This window comes from Artemia franciscana, chromosome 13 (genome assembly GCF_032884065.1).
Source record: "Artemia franciscana chromosome 13, ASM3288406v1, whole genome shotgun sequence".
Classification (NCBI taxonomy): Eukaryota; Metazoa; Arthropoda; class Branchiopoda; order Anostraca; family Artemiidae; genus Artemia; species Artemia franciscana.
In genome coordinates, this window is record NC_088875.1 from 48,500,186 (window position 1) to 48,520,346 (window position 20,161).

The window sequence follows — 20,161 nt, forward strand, 5'->3', positions numbered from 1 at the left end:
CAAGGTTTGGAAGAAGAAATTTTTTTATAAAGCTTATAAAAGCACAGCCCCAAGTCTACCTGCACCAGGTCATGATGAGCCTATAAACTATTTTGCGGAATATCTAACAGAAGATTTTTTTGAAATCACTGCGAACCAAACCAACCTGTACTCCGTCCAGAAGACTGGAAAATCCATTGATACTAACGCAGTCGAAATGAAGAAGTTTTTTGGGATTCACGTTGCCATGGGGGTTTTCAATCTCCCACGATACCGGATGTACTGGGGTACACGAACGCGCATCCCACTCATCGCTGATACGATGAACTTCAACAGATTTTCCCGCCTTCGGTCCTTCGTTCACTTGGTTGATAATACTTCCAAAGACCCTGATAACTTGGATCGTCTTTGGAAAGTGCGACCTATTATTGATATTGTGCAGAAGAAAACGCAGACTATTTCTCCGTCTGAGCACCTCTCCTGTGACGAGCAGATGGTCCCTTTTACTGGAAACCTTGATATCAAACAGTATATTCGGGGAAAACCTTGCCTATGGGGCATCAAAATCTTCGTGCTGTGTAATGCGGATGGAAGAGTACTCTCTTTTGAAATTTATCAGGGCAAAAAGACGAACATGGCTGAAGAGTACAAAAGCTTTGGCCTCGGAGCAGGTATGGTTTTGAATCTTGCTGGACGACTTCAGCTTGTGGAATTTACTAAACTTTATTTCGACAATTTCTTTACGTCTTTGGCTTTGCTGGAAAGACTAAGTGAGATGGGTCTCTACGGAACAGGCACTATACGAAGCAACAGGCTTCAGGGAGCTAGGCTGGACACTGATTCTGACATGAAAAAGAGAGGAAGGGGATCATTCTGTGAAGTAGTGGCTAGTAGTGGAGATACCTGCTTGGTGAAATGGATGGACAACAGATCAGTTATCCTTGCATCGAATATGATTGGAAGTGGAGCAGTGAACAAGGTACGCAGATGGTGTAAACAAACAAAAGCCTACTTGCAGGTTGACCAGCCCCAAGTTGTATCCTTGTATAACCAGTATATGGGCGGAGTGGACAAGATGGATCAAATACTATCATATTACCGAACATTCATTAGATCTAAGAAATGGACCATGAGACTGATCTTCCACATGGTCGACCTATCCATCTGCAATTCATGGCTAGAATATGTAGCTGATCGGAAGGCCAAAGCAGAACGCTCGATGGACTTGCTCTCCTTCCGCATGGAAATAACAGAGGCGCTTACGTCTGCTGAAGGCATGACCCCCAGAAGAAGGGGTCGCCCAAGGTCTCTCACCTCTAGTGAGGAGGACGAACATGAAAATGTAGACGAATCAGCATCTCGCAAGAGAAAGATGAAGTTTCAGCGTCCGTGCTCAGCAGTGAAAAATGATGCATTCTCTCATTGGCCTCAAAAAGTAAAGGGCCAGAGTAGGTGTAAAAACTCGCCATGCGTGTTGAAAACTCGCACTATGTGTTTGAAATGCAATGTTCCATTGTGTCTAGAAGAGGACAGGAACTGCATCAAAGAGTTCCACATTAAAAAGTGAAATTTGTCTGTGCTTAGTATTTTTTTATAACTTCTCAATAAACTCACTATATCTGATGAACAACTACAAAGTTGATCACACTGTCCTCAACTGAGTACACGCTAGAAAACATAGAAAGGTTCCTCCAAAAAATCTAAAAAAAAATTGACGATGATTAGGTATCCCAAGGTGTCACGCAGTCTGGTTTTTAGAATTTTCCATCGAAGGAAAATAATTCGTGACTGAAAGGGTTAAGGAGTAAATTTTGTCTCTTAACGGAGGCAGTTCCTTCTATATAGAATTTTACGTTTTATAAATATGTGTTACATTATGGAAAATTCAAAACAGCAGCAACAAAGCAGAATTTTTGGATGAGCAATTAATAACTCTTAAGAAATAAATTGATAAACTTTACCTACAAAGCCTTTCACGTTTATCAGAGCTTGACTTTACATTTCCAGTTCATATTTTTAGTTGTTGAATCGTTTATTTATAAGGATTTTGATGATTTTATACTATGATTATGAAGTTTTTGTGGATTTATCTCTTAGCCTAGCTTGAAAGGATTTGTTCAAGTGTGAAACGTTGTACATAACTTAACCACTTGGTATTGTTACTAAACTCATTGCTCCTAACGCCCCCATCCCCCACAAAACTGGCTTTTTGATATCGAAAAGTACCCGAGCCTGGTTATGTTTTGATTGAGTGTTTGCCAAGAAAAACATCTTTGGCTAATTTATTCGTTATAACTCTAGAGACACTCAATCAAATCCACAAAATCTGTAAGGCCTTCTGCCCGGGATCTCAATTCATGAAAATTTAGAGCGAGAGTCATTAAAAAAATAAGACACAAAAAAGGCACTTTTCAGAATCAAGGGTAGTTAATCTTTTTTTTAGTCTTAATAAATTGAGACCGTTGATTTTTGAATTGAAACAAAAAGGGAATAGTTGTGGTAAAAGTCAAAGTCATGGCCAATTGTAGAAAAAAGCCAAGACAGATTGTCCAATAAAGTGGGCAGCCCAGTCAAGGTTAATTTTACCCCTTTGATTGCCGTTGTTACTGTCTCCCATTTATGCTACACCTCTCCGTGCCTCTCCGTGCCAAAAAAGGTGTTTTGAAAATCAAGGGGAGAGGCAATAAAACCTGTTGAACCATTGTTCGTCCAGCCCCTCATCCCCCCTAAAAAAAGCCAGGTTAGTGACACCTGGGAAGCTGACATATATTTCCTCTTCCATTCTAAAGAAATTATGCGTAAATTCTACTGATCTTTACTTATTTCCTCATTCCTTAACCTACTTAATCCAAACCACGACTTTTCCCAGATTTAATGGGTTTTGATATTGAATAGTCAATATCGATATTCGAAAATTTTCTTCTTCTATAAATCTCAAGAGTAGCACATCAATGCTATTAATATCTTAATGAAAGCAATAAAGCAGCACTGAAGAGACTAAGAAGCTTAATACCCCCTCTCGAGTGGAGTCTGGAGCAGCTTAGAGGATATACTCTGCTATATTTCATTTGAAGGACTTGGACGGTTTTTATTACTTCCACGTAGCACTGAACTATTGCTTTTTTTGGTTTTTCAAAAGTATAGAAGACTAACATTACAGTCATTTATTAATTTGTCAATCGAAAATATTACTTCACGAATTAAACAGATTACTTCAAAATCACGAATGTTCATTTTAAGTTTTTATTTAGGCATGTATTTTGTATTTGCTTTTATAAAATCATATAATTAACTGCTTTTTTTTAAACAAAGGGAATGTTTTGATGAAAAAAAAGTGTCCATTAAAAAAAGTAAAATTACTGAAAATCACAAACGTAACTATTCTAACAAATATTTAGTTTTTTTTCAAACAATCTGTATTATGGTCGTGATTTTCTTGTTGTTGCTGATGTGATGATAAATAAAAATCACACTGTTCAAAATGCATATGGTTTTCAGTAAAGCGCAAATGACACTCAAGCCTTTTAAGTGGTTAGGTCATATCACGTTAAGTAACGTAACTTGTACTTAAGTGTGAAACGTTTAAATCTGATTAGCTATAGTTGCTGTTGTTGTTTCTTTTATAAGAAGCATATCGTGGAAAGCAGACAACACAAGGCAATGTATTGGATTTGTTTTGAACGATAGTTCAGGATAACTAATCAGGAAGTAAAGAGTTAAATCAGGAAGTAAAAGAAATCAGGAACTAATCAATGTTGAAACTTAAAACGAACAAAACTGTAGTTTCACAGTCTATATTACATATATCGACAAAACTAGTGCAAATAAACCAGCTGATGATATTTCTCTATGTCTGTATGATTATGGAAAACTAACGCTTTACTGAAAACACTTCGCTCTTTACTTCTGTCAGAAAAGCTTTTTTTAAAATTAATCACCCTATGTACGATGGTTTGGGCGAGTCAGATGAAATTCTAAATTATAAAAAGAATAGACAAATTATTTATCCTAAGAATATAAAATCTTGTTTTAAATCTCAGGTCGGAGCTGTTGGGTCCCTTATTTTAGCTTGTTCTTTGTGGATTTCCCCCCTCGTTTCTTTTTTTAAATTTTGCTTCTACAACGAAAAATCTGAATAGCTGTGAATAGGGGTCTTATTCATTAATGCACAATTTCTTACTTTTCCTATTTTTTGAAGATATATATGGTTGTCTTAATTTTTACTTAACCAAAATTTATTACATAAAGAAAATATGCTTATAGGAAACCCATTAGTTAGTATATATTAATACAGCAAAGACGTACCCTCAATCTGGCGATCACGGATTCGAGCCCAAAGCTGCGCCTTTTTTTGTCGATTAAAGGTAAAATATTTAGAATATATCACTGTTTGATAAAATTTGCATTTCTGGAGAAAAAAACAAAAGTAGTCTATTTTACGAGTGGATGTAGATAAAGAATCTGGCTAAAGTGGAGGGGGCACCTTTTCTTTTCAAAGCTATAGCTTTGGTAAGTCTACTCAGTCTCGTCTCACGGCTGGGGGATCCAGTTGAAACTCTCTTTAACCTTTTTTTAGGGTTGGGAGGGGGAGGATAGGATCATCTCGAATTTTTTTGTTCTTGGGGTATAAACTGACTATTATAGAACCTCATAAAAGAGTATACACTGTGATTTCTTTTTACACTGTCCGACCAACTTCATTACTAATAACAGGTTAAAAGGGCATAATTAAAGCATTACTTAGGCTAGGCGCTCAATTAAAAATACATTAAAATTGCAAATTATCTTCTACGTAATTTTAACCTTTGTATATTAGATACAGAATAATAGTAGCAAACAAGCCCTTTTTTTGAAGGTCAACCTAAGTTCAAGCAACAAATTTGAATTCAATAAAAGATTTGTTTAACCATCTGAGCAGAAGTGCTAATTTAAAAAGTGGCAACTAACGCTTTACTGAAAACACTTCGCTCTTCACTTCCCTCAGAAAAGCTCTTTTTAAATTAATCACCCAATGTACGATGGTTTGGGTGAGTCAGATGAAATTCTAAATATAAAAAATGAACAAAAAAAATTATTTATGCTAAGAATATAAAATCTAGTTTAAAACAGGTCGGAGCTGTTGGGTCTTGTATTTTAGCTTATTCTTTGTTGATTTTCCCCCTCGTTTCTTTTTTTAAATTTTGTTTCTATAACCAAAAATCTCCATAGCTGTGTATAGGGGTCTTTTTCACTTTTGAAACGTGTTTAATTGGCATTTGCTTTTGGAAGGTCAGGTTTACATCCCATCCCCTGTAGCAAAGAACACTACCATTTGATGTAATTTTTTTTCATCATATGCAATTTGTTGAATGTTATAATTTAAAACAAATCACATTAATTCAAAATATCTTCTTTGCTTTTGCTTCTTAGCACATCGATAGGTAAAACCTCTCCACGGTAGTAAAACTTTATCTTTATCTACGTCCACTCGTAAAATAGACTACTTTCGTTTTTTTCTCCAGAAATGAAACTTTTACCCCAACAGTAATATAGTCTAAATATTTAACCTTTAATCGGCAAAAAAGGGTAAAACTTCTTTTCAGTAGTAGCAATCAATGTACTAATTTACACGTATCTGCTTTAATAGTGCATTACAAAAAGTGAAACAGGTCCATTTTTTTTTATTCAAATGTTTTTAGAGTAAGAGTTAAATAAAACTCTTGTAATTTGATGCCCTGGGTGACGCTGTAGGCTGAGGCGAAACTAAGGTCTAAAATGAGTTTTTAGCAAACAGTCGTTTCAATTGTATTTCCTGGGCCTTTTTCAATATAGATTTTTTATTAATAGACCTCAATAGACTTCTTCAATCTATTAATTCAAACTACTTATCAGCAGTAAAACAAAACAATTTTTGTTTTCACTCCTCTCTAATACTTGCGCAGTTTTTACTGTGTTTATTATGTTAATGTTGTGTTATTTTATGTTGTGTTTTATTATCTTTTAGATTATCATAGCCTAATACTTCATTAAGCAAATACTAACTTCTAAAATGAAATTCACGGCTGCTTTGTAAGTTAAAGGGCAGTGAAAAGGATTAAGAGTTTAATTTTCCAAAACCTCTATATGCAATTATTTGTTTCACATATGTTTCAGTTTTTTTATTTTTATTATTGTGAATGCCCTGGAGAGGGGGAGAGGGCAAAGACTGAAGGTAAAAGTAAAAAGGTAAAGGATACGGCATTAGACTTTACAGTCCCTACCGGCGGTGCTGATCTCCGTTTCTTGGCCCTTCAGCTAGGAAGTGCAATGGGGGGGGGGCAACCATCCTGTGCTTTTGCACACCCTTCCTGTTTACCTTCCCCAGATTTCGCCAGGTACCCATTCAGAGCTGGGTCGACTGTGGCTAAGCTTACAGAGTCACGCCACTGATCCCCGTCCCAAACTGAAAAATTGGGTACACTGAGATTCGAACCCGCATCCTCTCAGACAAAGGATCCAGAATCCAGCGCACCAATCCACTCGGCCAGGACGGCTTGTCCTCCACAACCCAGGACGGGTTGTGGAGGAGACTGAGAATTCATGGTGACCATGGGCGGTTTTGTGCTAAGAAAGGTTGTTAGTAATAGGTCACTTTGTTTTGGTTAGTTCCATACAGGCTCTCTTTTGCTACTTGAGTCCTACTTACCTGTAGGTAAATGTAGATGGCGCAGGCAATGGGCAGGTCACTGGTTTTGCATCAATCCTAATCATTGAATAAAGGTAGGCATCAGCAGTAACACGCGTGCACATGTCTCCTATTGGTTCTTTGTGTACACATGGAGCTAAATTAGAAAGGCAAATAAATAAGATAAACAAGTTTATTAACAAGAACAATAGTTATATAATCTCTTGATAACCAACAAGAAAAACCTTGGGTTGTATATGATTGTTGTTTCCATCCTTACAACCTACAACTACTATATATTCATACTTAACTTACAAATGAAAAAAGTTTAAAACTGAAAAAAAATAAGAAAATAAATAAAATAAGTAATTTTTAATCTAATCATTAAAAACTTCCCGGAAGGTAACGTTTCAACCTACTTTTGAACTGGCTAATATTTTATACTAGCCATATGGCCTTCAGCAGGGGTATCGTTCGGGGGGTGAGGGAGGCAGTTGCATTCCAATAACTTGGAGAAAATAACTATGATACAGCCAATGCCCCTTGACTATCCCGGTATGGACCCTTTTTGCCTACCCCCACCCCCAATAAAAAAGCTGGAGCTACTTCCCTGCCCTTTAGAAGAGAATCCCACACCTGCGGTCCCGCAGAACGCAGAAACAAAGATCTCCATTGAGTGCTTTGAGTCTTAGACACTATCCCCGAAGAATTCCTAGTTCCATAACAATGATAAAAAGAGTTAAGCTCTAAACCTTCCCAAGAACATTCTGGTGTATCTATTCGAATATTGAAAAACAAAATAGCTAGTTGATATTCTCTTAACTTATAAGCATTTAGAACTTTTAGCTTAGTCAAACGACAAAATAGTACATTTTTCAATTCTTATGTAATCTCCTTAAACACGAACAACTTTAATATGTTAAATCTAAACCCTTTTAAAACTTGACACAAAAAGAACTGGTTCGCACCAAACATCCAGGAAGCACACACAGGCCAATAAGAGAATGGTACAGGACCATTAGAATCCTACGTGGAAACTCAATCCTTAGCCTTCTTAGAAGACCCAAACTATTCGCCACTTTTGCTGCTACAGCATTACAATATAATTTCCTTTATTATTCCTATATTTGACATTAAATTCCTATATTTTTATTATTTTTAAATAATATTTAAAAATTTTATTTATTTTTATTATTTTTATTTTTATTACTTTATTATTCCTATATTTTTATAATTTCCTAAATATTTGACATTAAAAGCTTGATGTAACAATACACCATTCAGACAAACTTTACTGTGTAAAAGAATAAGGAGTAGGAACTCTACAAAAAGTAATGAGTAATTGAGAGAGAGACCATTAGGGGGATGTTCATTAGCTTATGAAAAAACGTAATTTCTTCGTTTTCTTTGGTTTTAAGGGTGGTTTTAATTCCTTGGTTCTAAAGGTTGTGTTGTTCCTTGGCAAGTCCCACACTTTTTTTCAGATTTAAAATGTTTAGAATATTTCTAATTTCTGGGAAACATAACTTAACTATAGTTCTTTATAAATCACTCTTAATGCCCCGACCATGAGAAGAAAAAGTGTATCATAGCTTAAGCACTGCAGCACTGCAATCTGGACCCCGGCACTCGGCACGTGGCAGGCCTCTATATATGGATTCCCTATCGAATGCGAGGTAGACGCGACAACTTCAAATTCACATGGGGGCTACTACTGCAAAAAATTTTCGATGGACTGAAGGCCATATTTTTTTCATCCCCTCCCATCTGACCCAAAATTTGAAATCACCTTGTCTGCTAGCCCTAGTTTCTGCAAGCGTCTCCTTTCGAGGACAATTAGTACTGTATGTTACCGATCAAAAAAAAAAAAAGAACAGAACTTTTGGTACCAGAAACTCAATTTTGAAATATATATAATACTTGGATTGTATAAAAAAAAATTACAGCACAATAACTCGACCAGATGTTTTCAAAATTAAGAAATCATTTATAAAAGTTCTCCCGCATGACCCTTTTTTGGCAAAAAAAAATTTTTGATTAGCGTTTTTAGAAAAAAACAAAACTTTTTTTTTGAACAATCATACAATATTGATGCTACAGTAGAACAACTGTTTCAGATTCGGAGAGAATTTTATTCAGAGAATCATCAGTAACATAAAGAAAAAAGGAGAAAGAAAAAATGTGAAAAATACGACAAAAGAAGAAAGAGGAAAAACTTTTCTTCAGCCACTTATGAAATATTTATTTATTTTTATTAAAATATTCATATTTATTTATAATAATATTTATTTATTATTATCATTTATTTATTATTCATTAAAATATGCCTTGACAAACAGGGCCGATTAGTAACGCACATTCCAAGACATCTTTTTTAACAAAGCACAAACATATGATTATTTGATTTTTCCTGAATTTCAACATATTCATCACGGTGCAAGGCTGTGAATGTAGGACTTCCTCTTTTTTATCCCTAAACGTGTACAGAGCCTAAGATCTATTATCTGGTGGATAAAATGCCAGATTCTTTTGTCGAATTTTCTCATGAATTTGAGTTTTTAAGAGTACCCTCGTCTTCTAAACGTAAATAAGGTAAATAAGCTTAAAAACGTAGAAAAATAAGGAGTAAAAACCTCACAAAAAGTAATGATTAATTGAGAGAAGTAATGAGTAATTGAGAGAGAGTAAAAGTAAAAGTAATTGAGAGACAAGAGTCGATCTGGACTTGTCCCTGTTAAAGATAGGCAGAGGCCCCGAAAAAGTGGCATTTTATCTTTTGTAGTAGTAGCTGTAGTAGTATTAGCAGTATGTACATAGTGACATTTGATTAGTTCAACATCCCCATCAACGTACCTCAAAGTTCCAACACAATACTCAAAGGCGTTCATATGGTATTACTGATATACCCTTTTGCAACTGCTTACACATAGCGTTTTGATTTAATTAAACTTCTCGATCAATCAAATTTTTACCTTAATACCCTTAACTTTAGTCGTAGTAGTAGTCATATTATTAGTAGATGTAGTAGTAGCAGTAGTGGTAGTAGCATGAACATTTCCAATACCCGTACACTTTTTTGAAATCAATTATCAAATTGTAAAAACTACAGCCCTTACCCACGGGCTTTGGGGGTTCTTGTAATGCCCAGAGGTATAGTTATTAAACTTTTCAGCTATTTTGAACAAAACGGTTATATTGAAATTTTGATCGTATGTATTTTGGGAGAGGGCAGTAAAAAAGACAGTGGAAGGGGGCTCGATAGCCCTTTATAATATTTATATAATTTTGTCAAAAATCGAGATCTGGGAAATAAATTTACTGCCTTGAATAAGTTTTTCATCTTCTGTTTAGTCATGACCAAACTTAAAGTGCAGTTTTTTAGATGACATTTGGTATCATTGACATCAAACATGTGTTTGGATTGCAAAATGTAATAAAAAAATATTAGTAAATGTCTATTTTTGTAAAATAATAAATGGAGATTGGCTAAATAGCCTTACTTTCTAGCAGTCTTGCAAAAGGCATTACATTTGGTTAAGATAGTAGTTGACGGCTAGTTACTCTTACTTACCAGCAAAGTTGCTCTTTTATCGTTTTACCACTATACTTACGAAGAATCTCTGAAAAAGGTGCTTTCGGAACTTCGCCGACTTAAAATAGGAAGGCATTAAAAACCAATAGCACCAATGATAGTGTAAGGCCTAGCAACTTCAATAAAAAAAAGTGGAAAATTTCAAAGAAAATAGATAGTTGATAAAATTAATCTGCGCTACAATGGGACGAAAGCTGATATTTCTTTGTAAGTGATAATTAATCAGCATTTTACGTTTTAAATAGTTATCTTAAGTCAAAATCCAGTCTGCACACAGGAGGCTTAGCTTAGCTTGGGAAAATTCAGGTAGGTTAAACGGGTTGCTTGACTTGGAGATAGTAGGCCTACTGGGGATATAATTCTGCTTTCTTTACGCTCCCCTGCATTTTAAAGTACATGAAAAGACAAGGTTCAAAAAATGTTGCCAAACACTAGATGGTACTGGTTGCTTTTCTTTCCAACATTAGCGCCAACTTCCACTCTAGTAAATTTCCCGTATTTTTTCTCTTGTGCTCTGGATACAAAAAGTGACTAATAAAAGAGGTGAAAAATTATAACAACTCACATTCTTTGTACTGTAGGATATTTGGATGTCTTTCGTGGAAGACAAGGCATCGGTAACAACCATCTGACCTAGAATTGTAACATATATTTATTAACGAATTGGAAAAAATACATCAACGTGTAGCAATGTTGTAACCCTTAGTAAAATTATACTAAATCTAAGAAAAACGGACCCGAGTTAAAACATTTAGTAGAATGATGTCAATTTTAGTAAATTTTTGGAAATTCAGTAAATCTTTTTGTAAATTTACCTGAAATATGGAAAAACATGTTTAGTTAAGACAGTTTTTAAGTATCATTATAGGTGCGTTCGGTGCACAAGGGTGCATGGTCAGTTTTGCTCAACAGTGCAGCACCCACTGGTGTGCTAAAAGTTTTCAGGGGGGAGGAAAAACAGACCCATGACGTGATTTGTGTTTTTTCTAACGGGTGGACACAAACTGGAAAGCATTGAGTCCTCCAAAAACTTTTTGACTGGTTTTTCCTAATGGTTAATTCCTCTCAACGCCCAATGCAAAAGTAGGTAAAACACACCCCGGGCCTGATGTTGCGATGTGCTTGGAAAAATGATTCTAACATGGGGAATCGAGATAACCTACATGAAGCGAGCTATTTTCGCGGTTACTTATTCTCTTGTCCAATTTTAATTCCAAGAGATGTCACAAAATTGTATAATATCTGTAGCTGTAGACTCAAAGTCTTTAACTATGTTAGTGATGTTTTCATAGCAAGTAATACCCTATTTGTTTACAAACAAGTAAATTTTGAACGAAATATCAGACTTTAGTTTGGTCGAAATGCAATCCTGACGGCACAGCCTGAGTTGACGGAACAACCTGACGGCACAGCAGGGTTGAAGGTACCATCTGTGGAATACAAAAGTGCCACATTTTAAGGGATTTGAATCTCCCGTACATTGCTGAATGAAATGAAGTTTGAAAACTTTTCTTTTTTGGCTCATACAAGGGCAGAAAATGTGAAAAAAGGCAGAAAATTGTGATGGAACCAATCAAAGTATTTTAGCCCGATTTTGAGCAAATTTTCCGTATCACCTGCCTAAATGTGAAGATTTATTGTTTTTCCAGAGGATCAATGTTGCTTTTGTCAAGATCCCCGAACCCGAACGACGGGAGGGTTTTATGCTTTTTCACGTGATCCCAAAAACCACCAAACCTGCGGAAATAAGAAGGGTCATCGGTTTGGAAAATAAGGATGGACCTTCACTTTTTTTTAGTTATCGATGGTAGTATACGCACATATCATTTTCAACAGCAATAGACCTTCATTTTTGTGAAGGTTCAAAGGTTTCTCCTGAAAAACTGTCATGACATTGGGGGGAGTTGGAGGGGGAAACGTAAAATCTTGGAAAACGCTTAGAGTGGAGGGATCGGGGTGAAACTTGGTGGAAAAACTAAGCAAAAGTCCTAGATACGTGATTGACATAACCGGAAAGGATCCGCTCTCATTGGAGGAGTTGGGGGAAGGGTTAGTTCTGAAAAATTAGAAAAAATGAGGTGTTTTTCACTTACGAAGGAGTGATCAGATCTTAATGAAATTTCATATTTAGAAGGACCTCGTAACTCAGATCTCTTATTTAATTCTTGACCGGATACAGTGTCATTGAGGGGAGTTGGGGGGGGGGTCAGAAATCTTGGAAAACGCTTAGAGTGGAGAGATCTGGATGAAATATATATATATATATATATATATATATATATATATATATATATATATATATATATATATATATATATATATATATATATATATATATATATATATATGTGTCACATATATATATATGTATATATGTATATATATATATATGTATATATATATATATATGTATATATATATATATATATATATATATATATATATATATATATATATATATGTCACAGATAAACATAGAAACAACTTGTAAAAAATGTTTTAAAAGACAGAGTCACATTGTCTTAAAACATAATGTGATTTGCTTACGCAAATATATTGGTGAACAAATAAAGACATTAAAGCAACATTCTTGCAACTTTAATTAATTGGGTTACAGAAAAAGTCTCTCTTTGCGTCTTTATAATTCTTTACATCTCTGTTCCTTTGCTGTCTGGTATAACAATATGAAAATTGCCCAATTAAAACTTTTAAGTATTTTCCAGTCCCAAAAAGATTGACCTTACACGTCTTCATAAGAAATGTTGTACCTTCAATTGACTTTAAATAATTGAAAATCTCTTATATAAGCTGAACGATTTTATGGGTTCGAAAACCCAAATAACAATAAAGTTTTATCCCACATATATAAAAGAAAAGGAATTACGAGAGATGTTATACTAACTAGGAAATTTAAGGAGACCTGAAGACCCTCCTCCCGCGTGTATTAACCTAAAGTTCTTACAAAAAGGTTTTTAACTTCGAGTCGGTACAAATAACTAGAGTAGCGATATCAGCCAAAACAATTTAAAACGCAGAAAATTGGCAATCTATAGAAATATATGGCAAATTTGGGAAAAAAGAATAAGAGTCTTTAGACTGATCCACCCGCTTTCGGACTATTAAACTATTACTATTAGTCTGACTTGAGACCATAAGATTCACGATGGTCAAGGTATTTTTGAGATGATACATGATTGACAAATCAACAGCCAAAGGTCGTGACTGAAAAGAGACAGAGAGGGAGAGGTTAGGAGAGATATGAGAGGGGTTGGAAAGAGTTTGCTTAAATTATAAAATATGGCCATAATTACAGAACGAAAGATAAGAAAAAGTATTTCCAGATTACCTTTTAAAGTCTTATTTTCATTAATATCAAAACTAAATTCCAAAAAAACTAAGAATTTTAAAATTATAAGATTTTGTTAAGTTTTCATCATACTACTTTGCGATGACTAATTTTCTTACCAGGACAGCATGAGAGACACCCAATTTCATTCTAAAAATCAATTTTTCCCCTATTACCAAACATGCATGCTTGAGGGATTCAGTCTCTGATTTTTTCATGGTCTGTTTCTCCCAATTTCCCAGATTTCTCGCTTAGGTAATGGCAACGACAATGGTTGACTGAAGCTCTAATCAAGGTACGGAAAAAAACGATCCAATCGAACGTTGACTCAACAAAAGTGTCATTTATAGACTGACAAGGTCTGTCTAGCTAACGCTATAACCGATAAAATTGGTCACGGTAAAATCGGTTACTTTGTGAATTTCGCCTTAATGTCAAGGATCCCTATAGAATTAAAGTTTTACCTATTTACCATACGACAGTGCATGTTGGACCAGCATTTGTGGATTTAAACATTTTTCGACTCCCTTTTCTGATTGCTGGAGAAAGGGGAGGACCCAAATAACAGGTTTAAATAAGTAATTATTATATTTTTATTAGAATTATTAGATATTTATTAGAACTTATGTTCTAAAGGGCTACATATGACAGGCTGAAGGAAGGTGGCGGTAGTTAAATTTGCAGGTGTTTTTTTATAAGTAAAACCATATCACACTGAACTCAGATTCAGACTACTTGAAAGCAATGTCTACTGGTCCAGAAAAGCTACGATCACTCTTCTAAATCCTAGCAAGTTGAACTACCAGAGTCAAACCATATACGCGACCATATACGACCATATCAACCATATACGCGAACCTGTGCATGGGTGAGAGGAAGGAAGAGGTTTTCATCATATTGGTCCAAAAAACCTCCATGGAAAAAGGGAAAAATAAACGCAAAAATATAAAACATCCCCTCTCTCTGTCTCTCTCTCTCTTACTCTCTCACTCTCACGTTCTCTCCCACTCAATTTGTCCATGACACATCTGACTTGAGAGGAAGAAAGCCAACACACGTTCTTGAATATGGTGATTGAAAGAACGTGTTTCAAACCTGACCCAGTGAGTAGTTTATAGCTGAATGACCATACTAGTGGCTGGTTCAAACATCTCGTGTTGACAACATTTGGAGAAGATACATTGCAGTACGACATGCTAATCCCAGTTACCTGAACTAGTGTCATAACGAACAAAATTTATCTGTGATACCATTAGACATTCCTGAAGATGGTGATATCCAAATCCTTTTTTTCAATTTAATCGAGCACGTAGTTGATAGTTGATCAAACTGTTGCGATCACTTTTTATAATTATATTCCGTCCTTATAAAAAAAATAGACAAAAGAAATAGTTCATAAATGCGGAGTTGATGGGGCTGATAGTTAGATACCAAAGTTTCAGCTTTACAAAGTGCAGAAAAAGCACGATAAGAATTTTTCGTCATTTGTTTGAAAAAGGCAAACTGGTTGCAGAATTATCAGGCAACTCTGTAATATCAGTTTCAGCTTTTATTTCCCGAGAAACAACTTATTTTAGTAATTTTATTCAACATTTTTTTAATTCATGGTAATTTTAATACATTAAGCTTAGCACGCATGCACGACTCAGATATAAGTTTGATGCATAAGCTTATGCCAACAAAATTCCACAATTAGAATTTTATGCTCATTATTTCAACGGATTTCATCGGATTTAAAGGATCTTATAAAGATTAAAAGATTTCGCATTTCCAAATTTGCCTTTTACCCCAGTATTAAATCACTGTGATTCTGCACAAAAGGTGTCCTCAAACCTTTATAACATTTAAAAAATAGTAGTATAATAATATATTAGTAAAATATAGTTATATTAATAGTTGAATATAGGAAAATAGTTCATGTCCCAACATATTTTATCCAACAGTATCGCACGTAAGACACGTGGAAATACTCTACCGTAAAAAAAAAGAGAGAATACAAAGCACATTCACTGAGAGAACAATACGCGGTATCAAGCCAGTATAATAAAACAAAGAAAAATATTGGTCGTTCAAAAAGTATGTGAAAAGAATTCTAGGCAAATATTTGCATTCTGAAAAAGACTTCGCATTCAAGAAAATTCTGGAAAAAGAATTCTAGAGAAATTGAAGAAAAGTGGCATTCTAGATAAACATTCCAAAAAGTCTTTTTTTTGTGTCTGTAGTTTTTCCGTTTCGCAAGAAAACTACATGAATTTAAAGTACACAGCAAGTGACACCCGTAAATATAGCAAAATACTCGGCATGTCTGTGCAAAATTCTTAGAAAGTTGTCAATACATTTTTCCAAACCATCTTATTCTACATATTAAGAATAGTTTTCTCATGCTTCAATTTATAATCTTTTGTTCATTTTATCGAATTTCAGCATCGATAATCTGTTTTCTCTGAAAAGACGGACATAGTTCTACCATCACAAGGATATTATTTTAGGAGTGCAGAACGAAATGTCTGCAGCATTCCTAAGAAATAGTGCTTGTACCACCATTTTGACAATTCCATCTTGAAATAGCATCTTTACCCGTATAAATCTTAAACTTTAGTAAACAAGACGATTGCTGCATTTGCTGACTCCTGATAGCCATGAACAACTGTAAAGCGTGACGGTATGGGAAAAATGTTCTAACCATTCCCAGGACACTTTTGTGCAATGTTAATTTGTTGCTGTGGGCAAGACCTAACCCTCGCCCCTCATCCCATGACTGAGACCAAAAACAATCAGAGCAAGCAAGAGAAAAGGAGGAACAGAACCCAAAAAAAGAGTAGCATACCAGCGACGAACACCTATCTTGCATTATTGTATATTGAAAGAAATGTTATATTTTAATCTAATCGAAATCTTGGAGAAGAGAAAAGTACCAACAACAGTTTCTTTTATACCGGAAAATTACCATTTCCACCTTCATGTTTCCTATCGTAAGTTGCAGAATATGGCTAGAACCATGAAACATTCAGTCTGCAGAATATGGCTACGGTTACACTATTCATATTCGAAACTAGGAGACAAGTTATATTCATAGTTTATTTCCTCAAAGCCTATCGTCCATATGATTTATCCCTGCTTCAAGATACAGTCTTTTCGAATATCCTTAAGGTCTACCGCTTTAAAGTTAACCTTTTTTCTCTTCTTATTCCTGGGGAAAAAGACAAACCCAGGATTGCCCCAGTAATTGGACTGCTTTCTCATGTCTGTGAAGATGCTAGGAAATGGAAAGCATGGCGGTTAGGGAACCCAACTGGAATTTGAACTTAGCCCTATTGGCATTTAAGCGAAATGAACTTTATATAACTCTAAACAGAATATACAAAGAGTTAAGAAGACTGGTCATAATTCATATACATCATCAGCAAATTTCGGGATTATTTAAGGAAATTTTGACCTCATAAACTTGGCAAATCAGGGCGTTTAGAAAAGTCTCTATTAGACCAGTCTGACTCGAGGCTAACGCACCCAGACTGTGGGTGAAAGGAAATCAAACCACGTCTACAGCCAGTTCCCGAGATGTTGGCTTTCAAACTCGTTTTCTCTGTGTTAAAGCTGTAATGCTTTCTCCTTTCCTTAAACTTAACTCGACCGTTGATTATGATCTTTTCCTTGATTACTGACATTAAAGAGAAACACGGGACTTTCCTGGCAAGTAAGTTACATTATTCCATCTGTGAAGATAATGGAAAATGGGAAGTATTACGGTGAGGGAAATCCAAATGAATTTTCGACTCAGCATTATTAGAATATAAGTTAAAATGAACTTAGTAAAACTCTAATCGAGAATTTGTCGATAGTAAAAAAAATTCTGGCAATGGTTTATATAAATATCATTACTGAACATCATATTTTTTTTTATGAAATTTTTTTAAACAAACAAGATGGCAGATCAGAGCATGTAAATAAATGCTTACCAAGACTGCCCAATTGAGATGGGTGAGGGATAGTTGTAGGTTATTAGCACAAAGGACTTGTTGTTTAAAAATATGTCAAACTTCTCTCTCCATTTTGAAAATATTCTATCTCGACCTAATAATTTTGTCGTTGTACTTTCAGCAGGACCGGGCGTTTTAGGCCTTACATGGCTTCTGAAATTTGTATATCTAGTGGGAATCCTTTAAGCTTAGGCTTTCCAGACTTAAGGCGCCTGAACTTGCAGACTAACAGTACTGACACTCATCCCAGGCTACAGAACTGGTGCCACAAGTATTCGAGCTCCCGTTTCCAAGGACTTCTAATTGCAGTAGCACTTCTAATTGCAGTCCAAGTGTATTCCAGCCAGGCATGTAGACAGGAATTGTTTCGGAGAGAAGAATCCTTCAAATCCCTTATTTTGTGAGAAATATCAGAAGATTATGGGAAAATTTAAAAAAAAATCGTGAGATTCAGGGGTCGGGCCCGGAAGCCCCTTCCTGCGTACTTGCCAGATTCCAGCGTACCAGCGTAAGTTCAGTGCAAGTCAGGCTTGACAACTACTCAGCTAGTGTGTTAGACGGTTATCCCCCTTAATTTGCACCAAATTGTCCAGGTTTTCTAGTTTCCGAAAGACATAAAAAAAATACTATATTCCTGAATTGCATTTGCAATGTGACTGCAACTTGATACTGTAAATCAAGCACATATTATCCATCAGCCTCCCCATTTGCATAATATAAATATTGGCATATACCAAGGGCAGACCAGGCCCAGGTCCTCAGAAGCCCCAAAAAAATGGGGGAGGGTATCATGAGAAAATTGTTTGTAAAGTCGCCTGTATTTTCCTGTTTTTACAGATTTTCTTTTCACACCGTCTCTACAGATACTATTACTCAAATGGGCTAGCATAACTCGTCATATTTACGGAAGATACTAATGAACTTCTCGATTAAGTGAGTCCGAACATAGGAGCCTTAAGACAGCTACTATAAAGTTATTTATAGCTTTCAATATATCAAGACATATAAATCATAACTGAATTAAAGTTCGAAAACACAGGTAAACTTGAAATAATAATAAAAAAAAAAGAAAAAATGCACATAAATATACAAGCAGAACTGGTCGCTGCACAAATGGCAAGCATAACAAAAACCAGTGTGCATTAACCTCGAACAGGATAATAACCAGACCTACCCCTCCCACTCATTATTTGAATACCTTATAGTCGGTAGTTGTCTTCATTTTCTCTGTTTTAATTTTAGGTGAATAATAAATGTTTTTCTTAACAGTTCGTAAAAGATTACCTTTTACTGTTACAAAGCTCCCCTTAGCTTCCAACTATTGCAGTTTTAACAAATTTCAGATGTCTGGGTACTTCTTCTCTAAAATAGCTTTATCAAAAATCAAGATATACTCTGCAGACTTGTGAACATTTAGACCATGAAAACTAATAATTGTTTTTTCGTGAAATAAAAGCATTGAACTGTGTTTGTAGTGTGTAAACTTGATATATTTACGTCACCTCATAAAATTGCATAAAATCAATGCTCCACAAGATTGTCGAATTTTTAGCTTTATATCAATTAATGGGCAGACCTAACGGCAAAGTCCACAGATATCAAACTAACAACTTCAGGTATTTTTGTGGTGCTCTACAGCATTATTCTTCACGTAAGTAAAGCCCAACAAGTCGTTTCACTGGGCCTCTCAATGAGTTTAGGAGGTTCGATACGAATTATGCTTCTAACCTTTACATAGGGTCACTCTCTTGTAATTAGTTTAAAGGTACTGCATTATAAAACTCTTCGAAATAGTTTCAAAACTTCTAACCCTAAGTGTATTTCATATTGCCCCACCCAACCCCACGTTGGATGTCTGGGCACCAAGTTGAAAAGGTGGGTTTGTATTGTTTATCGCACATGGCACATTGCTCTGGCTTGATTTTCGGCAGATAATTAGTGGTAGACAGTTTTCGTCTTTTTTTTTAGGGTGTTCATGTGTGTGTTTTTTCTCCCTCCATTCCTGGCCATAGATTCTCGTAAGGAGTATATGGTGATACATATGTATCAACATATATCAATTTTTTCTGAACGTTCAACAAAATTGTCAATATTGCTTACTTTCGGCGGAATTTCCGCCAATAGCGGAAATTTCTCTTTGCCAATGATCCAAAACAAGTAAGAAGGCTTAAATTTTAGACACTGAAGATGAAAAGCATCATGTACAGTCCATAAGTCATTAGCTGTAAGTTCACGGCTAACACTGTTGACAAAATTACTTGTAAGAGCAATAGGTCTGCTTTGGTTACTATCACTAGTATTTTGTCTAGCCCCTACCATTCTGGTCAAGGCAAGGTTTGAGCCAAATGATGCCTGAAACTTCAAGAGCGATTTCAAAGACCAAAGTCGGAGGTTGTAAACAAAACCTAGACCTCTATAAACGTTAGGCTACGGGTTTATAGTGAAGGAATGATCAATCTTAATCATCTTTGAAACGTACTTCTTTGCGGTGTGGATCACCTCCCACTGACCAAATTTGGGGGTACATCCCTATACATATAAATTTTTAAGAAAAATTTCTGACGCACATCCCCAGCTCGTATGTCTGACCTAGTTAACATGGTAGGTATGTGCACGGACCCAAA

The 20,161-nt window shown here is 35.4% G+C and overlaps 1 protein-coding gene across 5 annotated transcripts in view; it reads right to left on the reverse strand.

Annotated features, from left to right (window-relative positions):
• LOC136035032 (uncharacterized) overlaps positions 1 to 20,161 on the reverse strand; it is a 321,337-nt gene that overhangs the window by 122,183 nt on the left and 178,993 nt on the right. For all 5 annotated transcript variants that reach the window (XM_065716624.1, XM_065716625.1, XM_065716628.1 and 2 more), the window contains 2 exons: positions 10,780 to 10,847; positions 6,644 to 6,779 (listed from right to left, as the gene is read on the reverse strand). In XM_065716624.1, the coding sequence (XP_065572696.1) occupies positions 6,644 to 6,779; positions 10,780 to 10,847 (204 nt within the window). The remainder of the gene's footprint in view (positions 1 to 6,643; positions 6,780 to 10,779; positions 10,848 to 20,161) is intronic.